The following is a 25067-nucleotide window of genomic DNA, read 5'->3' as shown; positions in this document are numbered from 1 at the left end:
CAAGCCCTGTGTCAGGCTCTGTCCTGAGCCAGCTTGAGATTCTTTCTTCCTCTCTCCCTGCCCCTGTTGTTCATTCTCTCTCTAATTAGTAAGCAAATCTTTTAAAAAACTAAGTGGCAAGGCCAGTTTTTTAATCCAGGTAAATTTGACTCCAAAATCTGTACTTGTAAACCACTGTACAAATCAGCTACTGCTGTATGACAAACATCTCCCAAATTTAGTGGCTTACAACATCAACAATGACTTACTATTTTTCATGAGTCTTTTGGTTAGCTGTGCAGTTCTGCTGCTTTGGGCCAGGCTCAGCCCATCTTAGCTGGACTCCCTCATGTGTTTATGGTCAGCCGGCGCTGGCTAGTCAGGGAGATCCTTACCTAGATGAATCAGCTTTTCTCTACATGGTGTCTTATTCTCCATGACTGTCGCAGGAGTCTGGGAAAGAGGAAAAATTCACAAGTGCCTTCTCAATCTTCCGCTTGCATCAAATTTGCTACTGTCTCATCTGACCTAAGCAAATCATATGGCCCTGTCCAGAGTCAGTGTGAGAGGGCATTACAAAAAGGCATGGACATTGGAAGATGTACAAATCAGTGTTTTTTAGTATAATTAACCTACCATAGTCACGGTTCAACACCAAGGTGTTTTTCTGTTTTCCAGACAGTTTCAATTTGATATTTTAGATTCCAGATGTGTCGTGAAAACGCTAACTCAAATGTAGCCCTGTTGGCTTAGGAAGGTCACAAAAGAACGGTAAAAAATTGGAAAATGAAACGATGTTTATGATTATAGGCTGATCCTGGGGAAACACCGTCAGAAGCTCCAAGTGAAGCTGGGACAAATCCAGCAGAAAACGGAGTGAATCACACTACATCTCTGGCACCCAAACCACCCTCCCAGGCCCTCCACAGCCAACCAGCTCCAGGTAAACACTCTGGAAAGAGAACTGTATAACATGACTAAGAGCCTCTAGTTTATTTGTGCCGCTCAAGGAGATAGTGTGATTTAGTTACCTAGAATATCAAGGAAGCAAAGATGCAAGGACATAGGAGGAGCTCCAGAAATGTGGAGTAAATGAATGAATGAATGAATGAATAAAAAACAAATGCCAAGAGAGATTCATGAGTGCTCATCTGGCTCTGATAATAACTTATGAGGCTACAACAAACCATCACCCAGATCCCCATGTGTATTTAGTGATCAATATTAATCCATGCACTCGCAGAGTTTGTGAAGGATTCTTCATGAGACTTATAAACAGCAACACTTGACAAGCATCTTCTTTTTTCTATGTCACCAATTAAGTCTCTGCCAATAATTCCTTTCCATCTTCCTCCAACATATTTTTCAGTGGCCTTGGGTACCCACTGACTGCTGAGCATTCTGCTCAGCTTTTCAAGTGGATTGACTAAGGCTAAGAGGGTCTATTCTGTCATTTTCCCCACTGCGCAGATGAAGAAATTAGTTTTGAGATGAATAAGTACATCTTGAAGGCCACATAGCTAGTGAGGAGTGAAGTCAGGATGGACACAGTTCCCTGTGGTCCCAATTCTTGCTTTCGGTTCCTCTACTACCAAAGATCCACGCCTATCTCACTTCTTAGAAAAATCCTTTGAGTTCTGTGCAGCTAACTTTGGCCTTTGATCTAAGACTGTTTTAGGCAAGTCTCTATCCTATATATGTCCCCATTTCCCAGTGGATGGTAAGCTTCCCAGGATAGGCTTCAGTTTGATGCTTACTTGGTACAGACCTGAGGAATAGCATGAACTTGATCACTTTTGTTGAATGGGTTAATATAAAGTAAAAAAGGGAAGAACAATTTCCTTCCATGAAGGTATGGTTTTTTTTTTTTTCCTTCCTTCCTCATCGTACTACAGCACAGCAGTGATGAAATCCAGATCTTTTATTTGGGAGGAAAGGGGTAATTCTCATGGGGGAGAGTGAGATTTTGACAAGAACAAATAATATTGAATTTGTGAGAAATGTACATGAACTGGGGCCTGTAATTTCAAGAAGGCTGTTGAGATCAATAATGATAAGAAGACAATTTTACCATAAAGAGTGATATTTTATTTTTTTATAAATTTATTTTTTATTGGTGTTCAATTTGCCAACATATAGAATAACACCCAGTGCTCATCTCAAGTGCCCACCTCAGTGCCCGTCACCCAGTCACCCCCACCCCCTGCCCACCTCCCCTTCCACCACCCCTAGTTCGTTTCCCAGAGTTAAGAGTCTTTCATGTTCTGTCTCCCTTTCTGATATTTCCCACTTATTTTTTTATCCTTTCCCCTTTATTCCCTTTCATTATTTTTTATATTCCCCAAATGAATGAAACCATATAATGTTTGTCCTTCTCTGATTGAAAGAGTGACATTTTCAAATGAAGATTTTTTATATAACAAATACAAACATTTTTAGTACTGGAAGTCCTAGCCTCAGCAATCAGACAACAAAAAGACATTAAAGGCATTCAAATTGGCAAAGAAGAAGTCAAACTCTCCCTCTTCGCCGATGACATGATACTCTACATAGAAAACCCAAAAGTCTCCACCCCAAGATTGCTAGAACTCATACAGCAATTCGGTAGCGTGGCAGGATACAAAATCAATGCCCAGAAGTCAGTGGCATTTCTATACACTAACAATGAGACTGAAGAAAGAGAAATTAAGGAGTCAATCCCATTTACAATTGCACCCAAAAGCATAAGATATCTAGGAATAAACCTCACCAAAGATGTAAAGGATCTATACCCTCAAAACTATAGAACACTTCTGAAAGAAATTGAGGAAGACACAAAGAGATGGAAAAATATTCCATGCTCATGGATTGGCAGAATTAATATTGTGAAAATGTCAATGTTACCCAGGGCAATTTACACGTTTAATGCAATCCCTATCAAAATACCATGGACTTTCTTCAGAGAGTTAGAACAAATTATTTTAAGATTTGTGTGGAATCAGAAAAGACCCCGAATAGCCAAGGGAATTTTAAAAAAGAAAACCATATCTGGGGGCATCACAATGCCAGATTTCAGGTTGTACTACAAAGCTGTGGTCATCAAGACAGTGTGGTACTGGCACAAAAACAGACACATAGATCAGTGGAACAGAATAGAGAATCCAGAAGTGGACCCTGAACTTTATGGGCAACTAATATTCGATAAAGGAGGAAAGACTATCCATTGGAAGAAAGACAGTCTCTTCAATAAATGGTGCTGGGAAAACTGGACATCCACATGCAGAAGAATGAAACTAGACCACTCTCTTTCACCATACACAAAGATAAACTCAAAATGGATGAAAGATCTAAATGTGAGACAAGATTCCATCAAAATCCTAGAGAAGAACACAGGCAACACCCTTTTTGAACTCGGCCATAGTAACTTCTTGCAAGATACATCCACGAAGGCAAAAGAAACAAAAGCAAAAATGAACTATTGGGACTTCATCAAGATAAGAAGCTTTTGCACAGCAAAGGATACAGTCAACAAAACTCAAAGACAACCTACAGAATGGGAGAAGATATTTGCAAATGACATATCAGATAAAGGGCTAGTTTCCAAGATCTATAAAGAACTTATTAAACTCAACACCAAAGAAACAAACAATCCAATCATGAAATGGGCAAAAGACATGAACAGAAATCTCACAGAGGAAGACATAGACATGGCCAACATGCATATGAGAAAATGCTCTGCATCACTTGCCATCAGGGAAATACAAATCAAAACTACAATGAGATACCACCTCACACCAGTGAGAATGGGGAAAATTAACAAGGCAGGAAACAACAAATGTTGGAGAGGACGCGGAGAAAAGGGAACCCTCTTACACTGTTGGTGGGAATGTGAACTGGTGCAGCCACTCTGGAAAACTGTGTGGAGGTTCCTCAAACAGTTAAAAATATACCTGCCCTACGACCCAGCAATTGCACTGTTGGGGATTTACCCCAAAGATACAAATGCAATGAAACTCCGGGACACCTGCACCCCGATGTTTCTAGCAGCAATGGCCACGATAGCCAAACTGTGGAAGGAGCCTCGGTGTCCAACGAAAGATGAATGGATAAAGAAGATGTGGTTTATGTATACAATGGAATATTACTCAGCTATTAGAAATGACAAATGCCCACCATTTGCTTCAACGTGGATGGAACTGGAGGGTATTATGCTGAGTGAAGTAAGTCAGTCGGAGAAGGACAAACATTATATGTTCTCATTCATTTGGGGAATATAAATAATAGTGAAAGGGAAAATAAGGGAAGGGAGAAGAAATGTGTGGGAAATATCAGAAAGGGAGACAGAACGTAAAGACTGCTAACACTGGGAAACGAACTAGGGGTGGTAGAAGGGGAGGAGGGCGGGGGGTGGGAGTGAATGGGTGACGGGCACTGGGTGTTATTCTGTATGTTAGTAAATTGAACACCAATAAAAAAATAAAATAAAATAAAATAAAATAAAATAAAATAAAATAAAATAAAATAAAAAAAACAAATACAAACATTTTGAGTGCTTCTGGAATATAAATAAGTCATTTAAATACATGAGTAAATATAGTCTTGTGCTATGAACAGTAAAAGAAAATTTGGCATTTTAGCACTTGATTTTTTTAACTTGATGTTTTGAAATAATATGACTTACAGAATCATTTTTAAAATGGTACAGAATGTATTGCAAAAATGGTCTTCTCTCCTCTAGTGTTAACATCTGTCAGAATCATGGTGCAGTTATCAGACCAGGAAATTAACGTTGGCACAGTACTTGGAACTGAACTACAGACCTCATTTGAACTTCACCTGCTTTCTACTAATGTCTTTTCTTTTTTAAATTAGCCTCCATGCCCAGCATGGAGCTCAGTGTGGGGCTTGAACTCATGATCCTGAGATCAAGACCTGAGCTGAGATCAAGAGTCTGACACTTAATGGACTGAGCCACCCAGGTGTCCCTGTCCTGATGTCTTTTTATTGTTCCAGGTTCCAACTTAGGATCCCACATTGTATTTAATTGTCATGTCTCCTTAGTTTCCTTGAGTCTATGACAGTTGATCCTGTCTTTTATGACCTTGACACTTCTGAAGAGTACTGGTCCATTATTTTGTGGAATATCCCTCAATTTCGATTTGTCTGATGTTTCCCCATGATTAGAGTGAAGTTTTGCATTTTTGGCAAGAATATCGCGTAGACAATGCTGTCCTTCTCACTGCATCACGTCACGGGCACCTGATGCATTTCTCATCATTGGTGTTGGATCACTTGGTTAAGGTGGAGTCGGCCAGGTTCTTCAACTGAAAATTCTTATTTCCCCATTATAGTTAATAGTTATCTTAGGGAAGATACCTTGAGACTATGAAAATAACCTTTTTCTCCTTAAACTTATCTCATAATTTGGGTATCCAACAATAGATCTAGCCTGCCACAATTATTACTGCCTGCCGGTCAGCATTTGATTTTTTTCAAAGACTACCTTGCCATTCCTGATTTTGCCAAAAGGTGGCAGTAGCATTGCTGAAACGGAATTTGTTGATAGGAGTTTTGATTCAAAGTGCAGGGATGGCCTTTCTGTTAACGGAGCATATAGATTTGCATTTAATTAGGTTTGCCTCAAAGTAACAGAACGAAGACATTGCTTAGAATAGGGTTTTTTTGCAAGTAGTTTTCTCCTACAGTTTGTTATTTCTCCATAAAGAGACAGATTCAAGGGCCAAACTTAGTTGCTTTACGGGAAGAATGCAGTTTTTAAAGCTAAAGGAATATTCCATTGTATACATAAACAAAAACCCACCATTTGCTTCAACGTGGATGGAACTGAAGGGTATGATGCTGAGTGAAATGAGTCAATCGGAGAAGGACAAACATTATATGTTCTCATTCATTTGGGGAATATAAATAATAGTGAAAGGGAATAGAAGGGAAGGGAGAAGAAATGTGTGGGAAATATCAGAAAGGGAAACAGAACATAAAGACTCCTAACTCTGGGAAACGAACTAGGGGTGGTGGAAGGGGAGGAGAGTGGGGGTGGGGGTGACTGGGTGACAGGCACTGAGGGGGGCACTTGACGGGATGAGCACTGGGTGTTATTCTGTATGTTGGCAAATTGAACACCAATAAAAAATAAATCTCTTATTTTAAAAAATGAAAAACAAAACAGAAAAAAAATAAAGCTAAAGAAAGCTTTTTCTTTTGTCTCTTTGTCTCAGGCTCTGTAAAGGCACCTGCCAAAACAGAAGATCTTATTCAGAGTGTTTTAACAGGTAAACACCGCCCTCTTTCCCCATGGAATTAGGCAGCTGAATATTATACAGCTTAAGTATTTAAAAATAAGATTTCCCTTCATTTCTGAAAAATAGCATCATTAATATTTCTTCTCTGAAAACATCTGAAAATATACGGAACTAGGTAAAGCCATATTATGCAATGTAATCATATCGTCACAGAGAAGTAACCATATTGGCAGATAGGACTCGATTGGTATAAAAATAATACAATTTCATAAGATATCTATATTAGAATCAAAGGATAGTTTCATACTGGAAATATAACCTAGTGAAAAAGGAATACATGCCTTCCCAAAGTGCCGATAATAAGCCATATTTAGAAATGCAGATTGTGAACCATTTGTGACTATAGAATAGAATGTTTAAGAACTATGATCCAGTTGGAAAATAATTTCTATTTGGTTAGTTCCTTAAACTAGTGGAACTAAAATTGGTACACGATTTCTTTAACACAACATGTTAGCAACATGTAGCAGAATCTTGGAAATGTTTACAATATTTGGCCCAATACACAGAAGAAATGCAAACACATGTTCACCAAAAGCAGCACTATTCATAACAGCCAAAAACTATAAACAACCCAAATGTCCATAAACAGTAGTGTAGATAAATAAATTGTGGTATAGTCACAGAATAAAATAGGGTACAGCTGTAGGGATAAATAAACTATGACCATACATAACATGGATAAAATTCACATGCATAATGTTGAGGAAAAGAGGCCAGGCACAAAAGAGTGCATTCTTTGTAATTCTAGCTACATAAAGCTAAAAACAGGCAAAACTAATTCGTCTCATAGAAACACAGATTCGGATTATACTTGGGAGGGGAGAGGGGACGCAAAAACCAAAAAAAAAAAGGATCTCCGGGGCACTGCTAATATTCTGGTTTTGATCTGAATGGTAGTTACGAAAACATGTCTGCTCTGGGAAAATGTATAGGGAGGTAAGCTTATGATTTATGCACTTTCATGTGTGTACATTTCACCAAAATAATATGTAAAATATGCATAGGATAATTACTGGAGGAATGTCTTAAAACGTGTTCTTAAAGATTTAATTCCACAGGAGATAATATAATGTTAACATGTAAAACAAAAGACAAAAGTGTAAATACAGCATGATTCTAGTGTTATTTTAAAACACATAAATGTGTAGACAAAAGACAATGGATGTGACTGATGTACTAGCAGTGATTATCTCTGGGTGGCTTGTTTATGAGTGATACTTGTTCCTCTAAGTAAATTAACATTACCCATATGCTTCAGAGAATATTCAAAGACCAGCCTTTTATCCATAGACTTAAAAAAAAATAGTACTTTTTGTGGAATTTCTTTTTCATCATAGATTGGAACTCTCATGCTAAACCTACTATAGCTGAAGTGTTCGCTACCATTTTAATGAAGTGGGATTGAATCTGTCACCCAAAATGCAGCAATTCCTAGGATTATAAATTCTTAGTATAATAAGGTATTATGCAACCATAATGAGTCCATTTGGGCCTGAGGGAAACCATTAAATAAATGTACCTGATTCTCTTCCTGGCCTCTTTCTCAAAAGGAATTGACTGTCAAGAGAATAGACACATTGTAAAAAAGGGGAGCATGTTTCAATTGCTTGACGACCTTAGCATTTAAGCACACAAATTATTATTATGATTTCAGTGTTTATCCACTAGATAACTCATTTCTATTCAGGTCTGTTGTTCTTCATGGCATATACTATTTCTGAATCTCCGGACAGTTCTTAATATTTATGATAACATACTTTTGTTCCCAGAAGCAGAAAGTTCAAATGAAAGGATGGAAACATGTGAACTATGACTTAATTGAGGTGCAAATAAATGATAATTCATTGAAGTTAAGACACCATCAATTTGAAGGCTCCCCACTATTCATGGATTGCTAAGAAAGAAAAGCACCAACAAGTTGTGACCTCTGTCGATTGTACAATGCATCTTAATTTCAGAAATGTTAACATATTTTAAAAAACATATTCTAGAATTTGTGAAATATGTCAGTAAAATACAGAATGTTTTAAGGTCGAGCCCTGTCACAGTAAATGTTTTCCAAGCACTGGGTAAAATACAACATAGTAACGTATGCCACTACTAACCCTGATGGTGCCTTTGGGCAAATCACATCAAAGGACCCCCTCCCACTTCAGTGCTTTATATTGGAACACTATTGTGATAAATCCAAACCTACAATGTCTATGCTGTGGAGAGTACCCCTTAAAGATGGTGCTGTAGAACCTGTACGATTATTTGTTAAGCCTCGACAGGCACTCTGCCAGAAACTGTATTCAATACTTTGCATGGTTCTTTTATTTCATCATCAGAACAACCCTAACAAGTAGTGGGAATATTGAGGTCCTTAAAGTGGATCCTGTTGGGGTCCATCTTTTGACCATCACTTGTACCCACACCCCAGTTGTGAGTGTTGGCTCCTAACAGCTCAGAGCTTTCCCATTCTCTTGGAAATTGCCCTCAGCTAAAAGGAAGACCCCTCACCAAGAGGTTATGCCTCCCTTCACTGACTTTCTCAATTTGCAAAAGTCTGGCCTTCTTGCCTCAAGGTGAGGCTCATTATAGTAATGTAGAGCTCCCCATTGGATGGGTAGAAGTCAGGCACCAAAGGAGACCACACCATGTGCACATCTTCCCCTTCCCTTTGCCTGCTACAGGTCACTTCCTCTACCTGAGCCCCTCTCAGTAAGTTACATCCAGTCAAATCCCCCCTCCTGGCTTCTGCTTCTTGGGAACCCAAACATTCAAAAAAATTATAAGTGAAAAAATTGGGTCTTTGAGAAATTTAGTGACAGAATTACAGAAGTTAGCAAGTGACAGAGCCAGACTGGAACTCATATAGGTTTGATATCCAAGCTTTGCTCGTAAGCTCCAGTTGGCTGGAATCAAACAAATATTACCCGAGAAGCAGGTTGCCATTCCTCTTTACATCTGTTTTTACAATCCTCCCACATCTGCTAGCTCTTATACTCATTTGTTGCAGAAGTGGAAGCACAGACCATTGAAGAGCTAAAGCAACAGAAATCGTTTGTGAAACTTCAAAAGAAACACTACAAAGAAATGAAAGACCTGGTTAAAAGACACCACAAGAAAACCACAGACCTTATCAAAGAACACACTACAAAATATAATGAAATTCAGAATGACTACTTGAGAAGGAGGGCAGCTTTGGAAAAGACAGCCAAAAAGGACAGTAAGAAAAAGTAAGTTGAATGAATATTTTTGGTTTGTTCTATAGTGTGAAGGAAAAGAATCCTTTACATAGTTTTTCAATGTTTTACACCATATTTTGGCTCCAGTGCAAGAGGGAAAGCCACCTCAGCTCAGTTTTGCTTGTGCACTCAATTTCTTTATTTGCCTGCATCCTAAGAAAAGATATGCAGGCAATTCTACCCTTGAGTTCTGGCCTGTGGACCCAATACCAGTTGACTGACTTCCCATATGACCCCTGCCAACCTGGCAGGTATGAAATTTTGCTGTGTTCTAGAACCTAGTTGAAGAGGTAACTTGTTATAGAAAAGACTGGTTTCAACTACCCTTTGCTGCTCTTGCTGAAACCCGCAAAGCCTTGCACAGGTGACCCTTGTGTTTGGGCCTACTGGCCCCCACAGCCCCATATACCCAGACCTTGACAGGGAGAAGCATCTCTTACACATTCATTCAACCAACATTTATTGAGTGCCTGCTGTGTGCCCTAGGGACACAGCAGTGACCATGCCTTATGCAGTTACCACCCTAAGTAGCTAGCATGGCAATGCAGGGAACTATGTGATCATGCAAGTCACCTGCCATTGTGCTGAATCAGATAGGCTCTACTACATCCTTTCTTTCATTTCCTTACAGAATAATCTTATCTTGATGCCAGGTTATAGACAGATGTAAGAGGCAATTTCAGATCCATATTGTGACATAAGATTTAATATGTGCTTAACTTAAAGGCACAATCAAACCCAGTACTTGGGTTTTAAAAAGCAACAACATCATCATTTCTTATATTAATTTTAGAAGCCATCAAGGTGAACTACTGCCACTAGGAAGAAGCCAAAAGCTAAAGACATTAACGCTTACCCACAGTCACACAAAAAGTTCAGGCAAAGCTTGGCTTGAAACTTCTCCTAAATTTCTGTTGTAGTGATGTATACGTGGTCGTTTGTTTATTCACATATTTGCTTACTTGGACATCATATCCTGAGCACTCTTAATAGAGTAAAGAAGTAATTTATCATAGAAGATATACATAAAAATCCTATGAAAATAGAGAAAGGAAAGCAATACATATACATACAGGCTGAGTGGCTACCAGTTATTCAGGCCCACTGTCCGATATGGGAGTCATTAGCCACATGTGGCTTCTAAACCCCTGAAAAGTGGCTCATGGAAACTGAAATATGCTGTAAGTATAAAAAAAAGTACCAGATTTCAAAAACTTCATTTAAAAAAAAGAACATAAAATAGCTCATATTTTTATATTGACATATTGATTTTATTTTAATTATATATTGAAATGATAATGTTTCAGGTGTACTAGGCCACCTGAAATATGTTATTAAAATTAACTTAACTCATTTGTTTTTACTTTTCAAGGTAGCCACTAAAAATTTTAAATCACATATGTGGCCCATGTTATATTTCTACTGGACAGTATCAACCATTTAATGTAATTTCTGTCCTTGAACACTGAAGTTAGCTCTTAGCTTCTAAGAAAAGGGAATATGGGTAGACAATTCTCCTTATCTGATTAAAGCAAACTTGTTTGTTTTTCTAAGAGAGACAAACATTTTCCTGGTACTAAATTATAAGAGAATTCATCTCATGGATCTTAAACAGACAGTATTAGGCAACAAGGGATCATGTCTTCAACTCTGTTTTTTACAGAAGATACAGAAACACTGTTCCCTTTATTTTTTTTATACTTTTCTTCAAAAAATAAACAAAAGTCCCTAAGCATCTAGTATCAAAAGATACATCAAGAGAAACTTCTCTTCAAGAGGCAAAGCACTGAGATCTGATTATGTCCATCTATCTCCCATCACCGTTGATACACAGTAAAAACCTGGAAAAAGCTCAGAGTAATAAATGGAAATATTGTCCATTAGATTAGTTTCTAATTAAAATATCCACTGTCTTCAACTGAGCTTTCCACATCATGGAAAGAGCAGATCATTCAAAGATAGTTTCTGTCCAGACACTGGCATGCAGTGTTTGTGTTGTTTTTGAAAACACAGACTTTGCCTTACGCTAGATGTCTGTCCTTGGATGAGCTTCTCAGGGCTCCCCCTTACTGTGTCCTTAGGCAAATTGTCTCACTGAATCTCCCTTTCTGTAAAGTAAACTGGAGATAGTCATACCTACTTGTTGGGTTGCTGTGAAAACCAAAAGTAGAGAGTGCCTGGCACATGTTGAGTGGTCAATAAATGTTGACCTGTTGCCTCTGTTGTGGTGGTTGTGGTACTTGGTACTTGTGGCTGATTGAAGAAACACGTTTATGTTCTGGTTTCACTGACTTCCTGCTACAAAAGACAATAAATGTATCTCATGCTCATGCAAAGATGGAGGTCACCTCACTGATGCTACTTATTGTTATATTGACAAATAAACTTGTATTCATGCCAGGACGGAGGGCCACCTCAATGCTGCCATGCCATTCTGATGTATCAGGCTCATGAGCCTTGTAGAATGTTCATTCTCATTTGGCATTGCACATAAAAATGCAAATAGAAACCTTTGAAAGAATTCTGAATCCCTTACTCGCCACAATAGGATCCTAACACCAACTTCAATTCAACACCAACACCAACATCATCCCTTATTTGCCTCTCCCTGTAGCACCATCAATACTGGCCTAAGTCAAAGTGAAAGCAACAGGAATTAGTGCCAGCTGATTCAAGAAACTTCCACCCATTCCACCTGGCCACAAGTGAAAAACATGGAGGTAGAATCTGATGTGCTAGATCTCTTAGGTGGTTTAGTTTTTTCTGCAGAAGTTTCCATGTGAATGAAGAAAACAGACCTGCTCTTGGTGCCCCATTCTCAGCATAATCACTTTTTTCTGTGTGCCCTAAAAAAAGTAAGAGCACAAAATTTGAAGGAATCACACCATATGTTTTAGCACAATTAGTGAAAATTGCTTTGATTTATTTCAACATTTCTCCTAAATTCCTCAATATCTGTATAATTCTCTATGAACAGCTCAAAGAAAGTCACCCTGCACAGAAAAGCACTCAATAAATATTTTTCAATGAACTCATTCATCCTCCTTTCTCTTGTAACCTAAGCATTTGGCAGAAAGTTCCATTTTGGGTAGAGCTATCCATGAAGTTGGTACATCTCTCAAAGAAACCGATTTTAATAATGTACTTTTGCTATTAAAAGATGTCAAGAAACAGAACATGTCAGCCTGGGGAGGGGGAAGGTTTTCCTGGCACGTGGGATCTGCACATGCTCTGTTTTATATCCATATTACCCAGATGCAAAATTTAGCACCTCTTCAACTCCCCTGACAGAATCCAATCAATGCCAAGTGTATTGAAGTCATTATAGGAGATAAGTAGCTGGGAATTACATTATACATGTCCTGTTAAAAAAAATTACAAGATAAAAGCCTTAAAAAATGCTTATTAGACATTGTTTTTCCCAATGGGGGGATTATCATTCTCTCCACAACTACCACAGGGTCCCCAGCCTCCTGACTTTCCTTCTCTACCCCTACCTGAAATCTCACAAACATCATCCACTTTCTATTTGGAGACCCTCTTCTATCCTTGGAGTATTGGCCTCTATCTCAAGTGGTTTATTAAAACATTTAATTTCCCAACAACACAGCACTCTATCCAGGAGGAACTATGGTGTGCAGTCTTCCCTGCAACTTGTTATGACCTGCATGTTTTCTGATCAAACTCCATGTCTCTGCAGATCAGATCCCAGCAGTCCTGACCATGGTTCATCAACAATTGAGCAAGATCTTGCTGCCCTTGATGCCGAAATGACCCAAAAGTTAATAGACTTGAAGGACAAACAACAGCAGCAGCTGCTTAATCTTCGACAAGAGCAGTATTATAGTGAAAAATACCAGAAGCGAGAACATATTAAACTGGTAAGCCTGAGAAACACAATTGTGTTTATATGGCTGGAACCGTCTTTTCTAAAGAAAACTCTGAAGAGTTTCTAAGATAACTTTAAAGAGAAACAGTGGTGGGTCTGGCTGGAACCTTCCTCTGGCTTCCTTGGCCAGTAATCTTATCTGCCAGGTTATTGAGAGAGATAAGATGCATTTCTTAGATCCATATTGGGACATGTGATTTAACACATGCTTAACTTAAAAGCACAATCATAACTCAGTATTTGGGCTTTTAAAAACAACAAAATCATTTCTTAGAACTTGAATTGTATAAGGGCACCTAGTGTCTACCTCACTAATAATTTACAAGCTCCACTATTCCAGAATCTTTACCAAGCTCCTCTCTGTTCCCCAATGATGCTATGTTTGTTTTTGTTCTCACTAACTTACTTTGGGGTTATAATAGTCTTTTAGGGGAGAATCTGAACTCTTACAAGGAGTTAAAAAAAACAAAAACAAAAACAAAAATACACTTATCCTGGCTCAAGAAAATTAAGAACATGCTACAAGTAAATACTTTTTTTTTTTTTTTTTGGTGTCACCGGGACTTCCAAGCACTAAACAAAGTGCAGAGTTCACTCTCCTACATTTAGGAGAGTATCTACATGGACAGTATGAAATGTCTACCCAATTGCTGAGGCTCCCTATGGAAGGAGATGATCACTAGTCTGTCTCATAGTGATCACTAGTCTCTCTCGTAGTGATCAGTTTTGTCCCCCCAAAGTTTTTCTCAAAGATTATGACATTCTCTCCACTTTGTTGATGCCTCAATATAATAGGGTCATGATAAATATTTGGTGACAGATTAAATGAATCAAATGATAAAGTAGCCTTGAAAATAAGCATGTGCCCCCAAACAAAACAAATGAGTAAGCTAATAGAAATTAAAGTATATTCAGAGTTTGTATGTGTTTGTACGAACTGTTTCTGTGCCAAGGTCCTGTCTATCTAAGAGAATTCCGAAGCTGTTTCTGCTTTGGAGATCAGTGGATGCTTTAGCCATTGACGGATGGTTTAGCCATCACTGCAAAATAGGTGATTCAGTGTCATGTTGTTGACCTAGCACTGGTTCCCCAATGATAATATTAATATGCAAACGAGCAGGTCAAAGTCACATGAGGACTTAATTAAACATCAGATTCCAATTGGCCAGTTATTCTCAACTTCAGCATGCATCAGAATCACTTAGAAGGCCTCTTAAAACAGATTGTTGGTCCTTGCTCCAAATTTCCAATTCATCAAGACTCTTGTAGGGCTGGTGCTTCTGATGCTTTGGGTCCCATGACCACACTTTGAGGATCTCTGCCTGATTCCTAAATGTAAGGCTTGAGGATTTATTTTTAACAAGTTCTGCCTTGCTTTGATGGGCTGCCTTGTTTGTGAATCACTAAAATAAGAATGGTAGGGCTGGGGTCAGGTTCAGTGTAAGGGATTGCCTGATAGGCCAGAGGAAGTCAAAGTAAATCTTAGTGAGAAATAATGGCTTTGAGACCTTGCTACAACCACAGCCATCTGATTTTTCTCCAGTACCTCATCCCTAGTACTCCAGAAAATGACAACAATAATAAAAATTAAAATAACACCCATGTATTGAGCATTCACGATAGGGGCTATAGCCCGTGCTAAGCTATTTACAGAAATTGTCTGAGTTAATCCTTACAAAAACCGCCACTGGAGTTTAGTATTATTGTCAGCTTATTATGCAAATAAAAAACAGAGCAATTCAGTGACTTTCTTTAGCATATTCATGGTATATACAACCATCAGTACAATTTTAAAACATTTTTATCACCTCAAAAAAAAACCCTCATTCATTCATCATTAAACAAATACTTATTAGATACCTACTCAGTAAATATTTTCAAATAGAAGAGGATAAAAATGACAACAATCCCAGCCTCTATGGAGGTTACATTCTAGATGAGGGGTCAGACCATGAACAAAATGAATTGGTAAGGGGCACCTGGGTGGCTCAGTTGGTTAAGCGTCTGCCTTTGGCTCAGGTTGTGATCTCAGAGTCCTGGGATGGAGCTCTGAGTCCAGCTCCCTGCTCAGTGGGGAGTCTGCTTCTCTCTCTCCCTTTGCCCCTGTCCCCCCTCATTTAGTGCTCTCTCTCTCTCTCTCTCTCTCTCTCTCTCTCTCTCTCCCTCTCTCTCTCTCATATAAATTAATAAAAGCTTTAAAAAAATAGGTTGGTGAAATATATAGTATGTCAGGTGGTCCTGAGGGTTTAGGAGGAAAATCAATGAGAAGTAGGGAAATAGGGATTAGGGATGGAAGGAAGTTTGAGGAGTATGCTTTGAAATTTTAAATAAAGTAACCGGAAGGACTCAGTGCAGAGGCAGCATCTGATTTAGGAATGAAGGACTGATCCCTACAAGCACATGGGGCAGGAATTTGCCCAGCAGAAGGATTAGCAAATGCAAAGACTCTGGGTTAGGGATAAGCCTGTCTGTTGGGGGACCGACCAGCAAGGTAGTTCCATCTTAGGACGTTAGAGATGAGACTTTTGGGGCTGGGGCAGATCTCTTACGGTTGTAGGCCTCTCTATGGCCTCTGTGTTTCATTCAGAGGGAAGTTGATGCCACTGAAAGGTTTTGAGTGGAGTGACATGACCTAAAGTAACATTTACAAGGATCACTCTTGTGTACATGGTGAAGATTAGGGCCCCAGGAGAAGGCCATCCCAAGGCACAGTTCCGTTGAATGGTGGCCCATGGCATTAGAAGTCCGGTGGTTCCCTGGCAGATGACTGCAGTTGACAAACAGGGTCAAATATCACTTTGAGGACTAGGCAATCCAGCTGTAATCTGGAGTTTTTCCCCAGAATTCTAGCCCCTAGCAAGATTCCATTCCCCAAGGAGAGAGACAAGGCCCAATAAGAGGGGAAATCCAACAGCCATGAGAGAGTCCTAAAAGAAGAATTCAAAGCATGGATGAAAACAGAAGCCCAAACATACCAAAAGGGCCTTTCCAGGAGCAGGGGACGGTACACATGGGTGCAGAAATCACAGGGAGGAGCTACAGAAGCTCAGCATCACAGAAGAAACACCTGAGCATGAGGCATCACATCACATTCCACCAGAGGAGGCCACACAGGGCTGCTCAACAGATTTTCTCCCAGGGAAGCTTGGCTTAGGAACTAGGGAAGACCCAGATGAGCTTATAGGTGGAAAAAGCCACCTGAAGGGACAAACAGGAGAAGTAGTAGAATTCCTACGGGAGGTGGCAATCCCACAGCACGTGCTCCTACACCCTTCTCCCTAGGAAGGAACAAGTGTGTCCATAGTAAAAGCTTTGAAGAGTTTTCAGAAAAACGTACATACATTTTCAAGCCAGTCTGGCCCTTTCAGGGCAAATATACTCAAAATACTCCTCGTTTCACCTTTGTGACTATGGATTTGGGTTTTGGATAAAGCCCTAATGCCATTGAACACAATTGTATTCTTTTGTTAAGAAAGTTAAGGCCCAAACACCTAGGATTTAAAACCACACAAAGTTTATTTTATTGCCATTTGGAGGCATCCACGATTTATACCAGTGTCTTTGGCTGGCATGTATCAGAACTTTCTATTACTCCATTTGTAACAACCAGAAATTGTTCTGCCAGGAAATCTTTTGACTGAGAGTACCCAGAAGTGTCAGTTCTATCTTTGGTTGTGGATCCTAGTTAGGAACAGGCCTCTCAGGCTAAATTAGACAAGTGGAAGTGTAATTAAAAAGCAAGTAGGCCCCAGGTAAAAAGGAGTATTTGGGTGATGAGGAAAATTAAACAAGATATTTCATCTCCCAAAATTGCTTTGGGAATTAAATACAGATGTGTTTAGGTTAAGGTTTATACATTTCAAGTGCTGAACTGTGCTGAACCCACAGTTCAAGGATTAAGAAAGAAAGTATTACATCAATAAACTCCCTGCCAAACCTTCATTAAAAAAAAAAATATTTGCAGGAAGCCTGGCTGGCTCAGTTGGTAGAGCATGTGACTCTTGAACTTGGGGTTGTAAGTTCAAGCCCCACGTTGGATGTAGAGATTACTTGAAAATAATATCTTTTAAAAAATTAATATTTGCAAAACACTGGAGATGAAGATGTGGTCACCACACACACTCAGGGAATATGTATCTCGAAGTTATAATAGCATATGATAAATGAAATAATAAAATTATCAGCAAACTGATGTGAAAACCCAGATGTGGGAGCAACTTATATAACTATATAAATTGATAAACATCAACAGAGTATCTTTGAGGTAATTGTTCATAGGAGCTAGAGAATGCACACCAAGCTCCATAGACTCTATTGCTTCAAAGAAATGTTTATACCTGTCCAAAGAAGAATCTCTGTCTTTAAAACTCTGTATCCAAATAGCTCTGCAGCCTGGTTACTCAAGTGTGGGTCCCAAATCACTTGGGACCTGTTAGACATGCAGTCTCCTGCCCCACTCCAGACCTGGTAGGTCACAGTTTACATTTTAATAGGAGTCCCAGGTGACTTGTTACACGTTCAGGTTAAAGAAGCACAGTTTCAGAGCCATCAGTCCTTATCTTTGCTCAAAAGGCCTTTTGGAATACCACTAAAGTTCTTTTTAGTTGAAATGAAAAATGCAGCATGAGCTCCATTATTCACAGCTGCTCATCAAGCTGAAGGGATACCTATTGGTGTCAAAGGCACAGGGAGGGCCTGTGGAAATCACTCCTGTCATTTCCTGCCTGTACTGGCAATGGGAGAAAACACTTTCAGGTAGAGGTGAATGAAAAGAAAGATGCAAATTCCTCAACTCCAATCATGGTCTTGTACTCCCTGAAATCTCTCCATAGACATTGTGGGGATCTGTGAACCCCAGTTGGGGACCCCTGTTCCAAAGATAGGTTGGGATGTCTGCTCTAAATTAATCTGTTTTTCAACAGCAGCCTTAGGGTGACCCTGAGTTTGGTTATACCATTAGGGTTAGGTTTTCGTTTTAGAAGTGACTTGGTGTGAGGGTGCCTGGGTGGCTCAGTTGGTTGAGGTTGAGCATCTGACGCTTGGCTTCAGTTCAGGTCATGATTTCCGGTCCTGAGATCAAGCTTGAGTCAGCTCTGCACTCAGCTGGGAGTCTGCTTGAGCACCTACACTCTCTCAAATAATTAATTGATTAATTAATTTAAAAATAATAAAAATAAAAGTGACTTTGGTAAGTGATAGAAAGTATTAGGAGGTCCCTCTGGGGGCTCTTGATGATGTCAGTAATGAGAGGCTGCTGCTGAAAAACAGATTAATTTAGAGCAGACATTCCAACCCTATCTTTGGAACAGGGGTCCCCAACTGGGGTTCACAGATCCCCACAATGTCTATGGAGAGATTTCAGGGAGCACAAGACCATGATTGGAGTTGAGGAATTTACATCTTTCTTTTCGTTCACCTCTACCTGAAAGTAAGTGTTTTCTCCTGTTGCCAGTATAGGCATCACATTCAAAACCCATAGCTTGGGATCCCTGGGTGGCGCAGCCGTTTGGCGCCTGCCTTTGGCCCAGGGCACAATCCTGGAGACCCGGGATCGAGTCCCACATCGGGCTCCCGAAGCAGGTGCCTGCTTCTCCCTCTGCCTATGTCTCTGCCTCTCTCTCTCTCTCTCTCTCTGTGACTATCATAAATAAATAAAATTTTTTTTAAAAAACCCATAGCTTGGGATCCCTGAGTGGCTTAGTGGTTTAGCACCTGCCTTCGGCCTAGGGTGTGATCCTGGTGTCCTGGGACCGAGTCCCACATCAGGCTTCCTGCATGGAGCCTGCTTCTCCCTCTGCCTGTGTCTCTGCCTCTCTCTCTGTGTCTCTCATGAATAAATAAATAAAATCTTAAAAAGAAAACAAACCCATAGCTTAGTGAGAGGCAATTCCCTGGTGATGTTGCCGGGGTCACTTCTCAGTTGCAGCAGCACCTTTCCCGATGTTCTGTCTTCTCTCCTTTTCTTCTTTTTCATTGCTCGAGAAAAGATCTCCTCATTTTCTCTCATAGTCACCACACTCTTTATCCTTTGCAGAGACTTGTTTTGCTTTGCTTTGCTTTACTCCCTATGTTTTCTCCTCTTTCTCATGTTTTAAGTCTCACACGTGTGCCAGTCCCATTCATTTCTCCCTTCCTTCACATCAGCCTTAATGGCTGCTATTGTTCTTTACATCCTCCCATTTATCTCACTAAGAATCATTTCTGGGCCCAAGCCAACATTAATATCCATCCACCTGAGTTCCTCAGGTCCATGCCAGTCCCGGGGATTGAAAGATGTTTCATAGTGACAGCTCTGGGTGAATACTGACCAGCTACTAATGGACTTTGTAAAAAATTATACATTAATTGACTAGGAAATCTTGACTTCACATATAAATGTGTATTGCAGTTTTTAACATCTTGCTTCAACTTGATGGAGCTCATTGCCTTCCTTTTGATGATTTCAGGACACCATTTGCTGTTGCAGCCTGTAAATAAGAAAACCTTGAATTTTCTCCCTTCTATGGTCAACCAGCTGAAGTATATGGGCCAGGAGTAATTACAGTGTCAGGAAGTAACTCTACTGAGTTGTGGTAGTGTTCTCTGTCTTCCTCCAATATTCTGACCTTAACATGAGATTATTTTTCTTGATAAATAAATTACTTAACTTTCCTAAAAATTTTACATTCTCCACCAAATAAGAAATGACAAATAAATCAAAGAATTTAGTAGTGAAATAAAGAATGAAAGAATTGTCAAAATGTGTTCTTATTTGTTACCATTGGGTAACCCTAATAGAATGGATGTTGTTCTTTTCATATATATATATATGTTGTTCTTTTCATATATATATATAGAAGTTATCTTTATCTTACATTCCATTGCTTTAATTATGAGCAGAAATTCCCTGTGTATATTAGTTATTTGTATTCCTTTTATTATTTTTTTTGGCAGGAAGTAGGATTTATTGGTGGGCATGAATAACAAAAGGGCAGTGCCAAGATTCTCATGAATGCAGGGCCCATCATTTGTCCAGGGGACTATGATTAGGGATGTATTACACCCCATAGCCATCTAGAATGAACTGCTTTCCAGCCACCATGTGCTCAATTTATTTGCATTAAACTTATTCAAGCCCTACTTCTTGGGAATGTGGCTCTTTTGGTGGTCAGGGAACTTGAACTTGGCCCTGAGCAGAGCCTTAATCACATGCTCCTTGTTCTGCACCTCAGTGTAAAGGGACATGATGACTTGGCCAATGTGAACCCTGGCCACTGTGCCCTGGGGCTTTCCAAAGGCACCTTGAATATCTGTCTGGAGCCTAGATTGGACATAGTACTGTCAGAAATGAATGTCCACTAGAAAGGACTGTTTCCAAGGTCCCTCGAGGCAACCAATACAAACAACAGGCTGCATATACTAACCACAGAGGCTACTGTTTGCAACCATTACACACCAGGCCCCCAGGGCGGAAGGGTATAGTCAGCTTAATTGGCTGTGGATTATAGTCTCTTTTTCTTTTTATGGACTTCCCATTCATATCCATCACCTGCTTTTCTGTTGGATTATATCCTTTCCTTTTGACGCATAGAGTTTATGTGGTATCTTTTCATTTATTATTTTGGGAGGTTGGGCAAGTTAGTATGAAACACACTTATATAGTCATTTATTAATCAGAAGTTCTTGAAGGCCTGCTGTGGTCCTCATACTGGTGGGGGAATTCCATGTGGACCAAGCCTAAATGTAGTCCCTGCCCTCAGGGGCTTACAGTGGTTAAGAGTACAGGTTGTGAAATCAGACAGATCTATTAATAGTATGCCCATCTTTATCAGGTAGCTTTGTTGCATAATAAACACCTCAAAACTTATTGCCTTAATACAACAATTTGTTTACCTCTTGATTCTATGTGTAGCAATTTGAGCTTGACTCAACTGGATGGTTCCTCCAGTCTTGGCTGGGCTTATTCACGCGTCTCTGGTTTAGCTGTCCATCACCTAGTGGCTCTGATTCTGGAGTTTGGCTGGCTGTTGGCTGGCTCAGATGTTGGCTGGCTACTCTGACCTTGTTCATGTGAAAATTGAAAAGGATTCCACTTGAGAGCAAGAGGAAATGGACAGGTGTTTTGAGAGATCTTCTAAAATTCTTCCTTCTTTGGTCAAAGCAAGTCATAAGATTTGTCCAGATTCAAGGGATAGGGAAATAGATCCTATCTCTTAGGGGACCTGCAAGTCACATTACAGAAAGCGTGAATGCAGGGAATGGTGGAGAATTAGGGCAATAATCTACACACAGCCCTCATTCTTTGGATGTGAGATGCAATAAAATCATCCATGGAAACTTAACATGGTGCCCAAAAGATAGTCATCATTCTTTACCAAAGAACTATTTGCATAGGATTTAAGCTAAGGAGACATAACTTCCATTTTTATTTGTATAACATTAGCTAAATAATTTTATCTCTTTGAGTGTCTTTATCCTTATTTTTAAAATGAAAAGTTTGTACAAGAATGGTTGTAAAGTCTCCCTCTGACAGTAATGCTAATTTCCTTTAATTATAGAATCAGAGATGACCCAATTCTTGGGCCTATTAAATAATGAGGAATTTAAGTTTAAAGCAATAAATTTTGGTTTTTCTTTTGTGTGTGTACACAATATATCTTAATGTACTTTTATGTGTTAATTGGTAACTATTTAGGTAACATTAAGAAAAAAAAGTCAGTAAATAGAACCATCCCCAAAGGCAAAGAAAATAATAGTTTTGACTTGTGTCAACTAAAAGAAGCTTAGGGAACAGAAGGGATTCTGCTGGAAGGAAAATCCCAGAATAGAACCCACAAGTCTGATCATTTCTTTTGTGCCCTCTGGAATTACAGGACTCATTGCATTCTATTTGCCAAGTCAGGGATGCTGAAATGATATATTTTGCATTAAGAAAAAAAAGTAGCTGACATGCTGTGGTATTTATCTTCACAGGCAGCTCTTTTGAGTCTGGATTCCAAAAGGACTGTTGAAATATTAAGCCCATGATTTATTGCCCTATTTTAGTAACAAACCACAGGACAAATCACATATCTTTTAATCAGATCTCTTTTGCTAATTATTTGAAAACCTCTAGTTTTGTACGTTACTGCTACTTTCCCACATCTGAGTGGTAACTAATATTTATTTTATTTATTCTAAACTAAATGGTCTTGACATCTTTTAAAATTACAAAGCCTTACCCTAAAATTGTAGTGGTTTGGTTGTGGTTTTTTCCATTGACTTAATCAGATATAATAGTCTCAATTAATTTGATGAAATTCAAACATTTTCTCATTGGTAAAACCCAAGTATCATTAGCATACCTTAAGTAGAGGTCCCTTTATAAAATTCTCGATTTTTTCAAAAGTTTGAATGTATTTCCATTTGACAGCCTCATAGAAGAATACCAGAAATATCATTCAAGGGAGTATGGTACATCGATCTATTTATATTTCCCAGAAAGCTAAAAAGCTGGCATTTACCTCGGTGTAACTTAAAAGTGAAAAATAGGGATCCCTGGGTGGCGCAGCGGTTTGGCGCCTGCCTTTGGCCCAGGGCGCGATCCTGGAGACCCGGGATCGAATCCCACATCAGGCTCCCGGTGCATGGAGCCTGCTTCTCCCTCTGCCTGTGTCTCTGCCTCTCTCTCTCTCTCTCTGTGACTATCATAAATAAATTTAAAAAATTTAAAAAAAAAAAAAAAAAAAAGTGAAAAATAATTCTAAATGTTACATATTTAATGAACATTGACCAGGAATTGTGGTGAGATTTTTTTTTTCTTTTCTTTCCTTTGTGTGTGTGTGTGTGTGTGTGTGTGTGTGCATGTTTTTTTTGCCAAGCAAAGAAAAGAATTCCAAGGATCTTTTAACATTTAGACTCAAATAAGTTGCTATAAATTCTATGTAGTTATGCAAATATTAAGAAATAATTTCATAGGTATGAGAGAATATCTCAGACAATGATTGTTGCCCTTTTAGTCCAAGATTTTTGTCCTCTTGAAAAGAAAAGAGAACAAATGAAGAATATCAGCTCCCTGTGAACTGAACCTGTCAGCTCATGGTTGGACCATCAATACTAGCACAAACATCCAGCGCATCATAGGTGCTCAGTAAATAAATACTGGTTGACTGACTGAATGAATGTTTCTCAATTTGAATGGCAGGATATACTCTAGTGTGAGTGTCCACCTTGCATTTTAAATTGTCAGTAATGTCTTTAGTCCACAAATCATTACTTGGTTTAGAAGCATCATAAATTAAGTCTTTGTAGAAGAAAAAACAACAAATTATAGTGAAAATGTTTTGATGAGCAGAAAAGAAGGTAGTATCTTTTCTAGATATATTACTGGAAGGGGAAGGAAAATGGGTTGTGCCTAAAGTCTGAACATCCTATACTTGACTTTTGCTTATTTTCCAAAATTGTCCTTCTTAAGAAGAGACTCTAAGCATGCCAATTTCTGTCCACATGTTTTTTTTTTGTTTGTTTTTTTGTTTGTTTTGTTTTTTAATCCCTTTTGAGTTAGAGTTAAGGAATTATTCTCTTCCATGGAAACCATTCTCTCACCCTCAAATAACTAACTCAAGTGAATTTCAGCACGGAGTTGAAAACAAGCATGAAATTATGTTCCCCCAGGGCTTTTCTTTTTCACTCCTTAAAAGGTTTGGAACATTTAACTAGGGGAGTTGTCAAGAGTGGTAAATAAATAAGCCCAATAACTGAAATGTGCCTATTCCTTTGGGCCAGATAAAAGAACCATACTAAAAGTTAAAATTAAATGTTTACTGCAATTCAGTTTAACCATGTACTCTCTTGTTCCCCCCCCCTCAGGAATTCTAAACTAATCTTTTCTTCATCTTCAGTGAGTTTTGTGACTAGTGCATGATTGAGTAGTTCTTTGAGTAGAGTCTATCTGCTAAGAAATACACCAAAAGTGAGTGCATCTTTAGGTTAGCTAAAAAACACTTCAATTATTGTGTGAAAAATCCCTCTTCTGGGTCCTGATTTCACACCTCATGCAACAGAAATTCTGGACCCAAATATGCAGTTTCCTTTATCTTATTTGGGGTTTTCTATTTCAAGTTTTTGCCACAATTCTTTTGGTTGCAAGTGACAAGAGTCCATGGTGAACTAACTTATACACTAGAAACATGCATAGGGTAGATCACGTAAGGAAAGAATGACCATAACACCAGGGAAGGGAAGGCATGGAGAAATGGATGCTGGCAATCACTGGCAGCCCTTTCTATGCCTGGCGTCTCCCTATATGTCTCCCCTTTTCCTTCTGTTCCTTTCTCTCTTTCTGTCCTTCTCCCTCTCTTTCTCCTTTCTTCTCTCTCTCTTTCTCTCTCTCTCTGTCTCCCTCTCTCTCTTTCTTTCCAATGTGTATTAGCACTATTCTTTTCTAACAGCATACAGGCTTCCCTTTGTCAGAAAATATAGGCCAGCCTTATCTAAGTTATTTCTTTCTCTAGTAGCAGGTTGGAAAAATCTTGAGGAAACCTTGTAAGCATCATGTTATTGGCCAAACTTGCATCCTTAGACCAATCACCTGTGGCTAAGGTCAGGTGATGACTGGTCCAATTTAGATAAATGCCTCCCCTGGGACCAGTTTCCTTGGCCAAGGGATGGGGATAAGGAATACAGTAGCTCCTATGGGAACCACATTTG

At 39.1% G+C, this 25067-nt stretch overlaps 1 protein-coding gene and 1 non-coding gene across 3 annotated transcripts in view; one reads left to right on the top strand and one right to left on the bottom strand.

Moving 5' to 3' along the window:
• Window positions 1–25067, top strand: part of PLCB1 (phospholipase C beta 1) — a 673888-nt gene that overhangs the window by 554589 nt on the left and 94232 nt on the right. For both annotated transcript variants that reach the window (XM_077872243.1, XM_077872244.1), the window contains exons 24-27: window positions 790–922; window positions 6195–6248; window positions 9283–9502; window positions 13212–13392. In XM_077872243.1, coding sequence (XP_077728369.1) covers window positions 790–922; window positions 6195–6248; window positions 9283–9502; window positions 13212–13392 — 588 coding nt within the window. The remainder of the gene's footprint in view (window positions 1–789; window positions 923–6194; window positions 6249–9282; window positions 9503–13211; window positions 13393–25067) is intronic.
• On the bottom strand, window positions 20746–20880 carry LOC144298954 (small nucleolar RNA SNORA70). Its single transcript, XR_013365786.1, has one exon. It is a non-coding gene; the product is annotated as a small nucleolar RNA SNORA70 (small nucleolar RNA).

Source organism: Canis aureus, chromosome 26 (genome assembly GCF_053574225.1).
Source record: "Canis aureus isolate CA01 chromosome 26, VMU_Caureus_v.1.0, whole genome shotgun sequence".
Taxonomy (NCBI): Eukaryota; Metazoa; Chordata; class Mammalia; order Carnivora; family Canidae; genus Canis; species Canis aureus.
The sequence above is the reverse complement of the archived record's forward strand: the minus strand, read 5'-3'. Positions and strand labels throughout refer to the sequence as shown.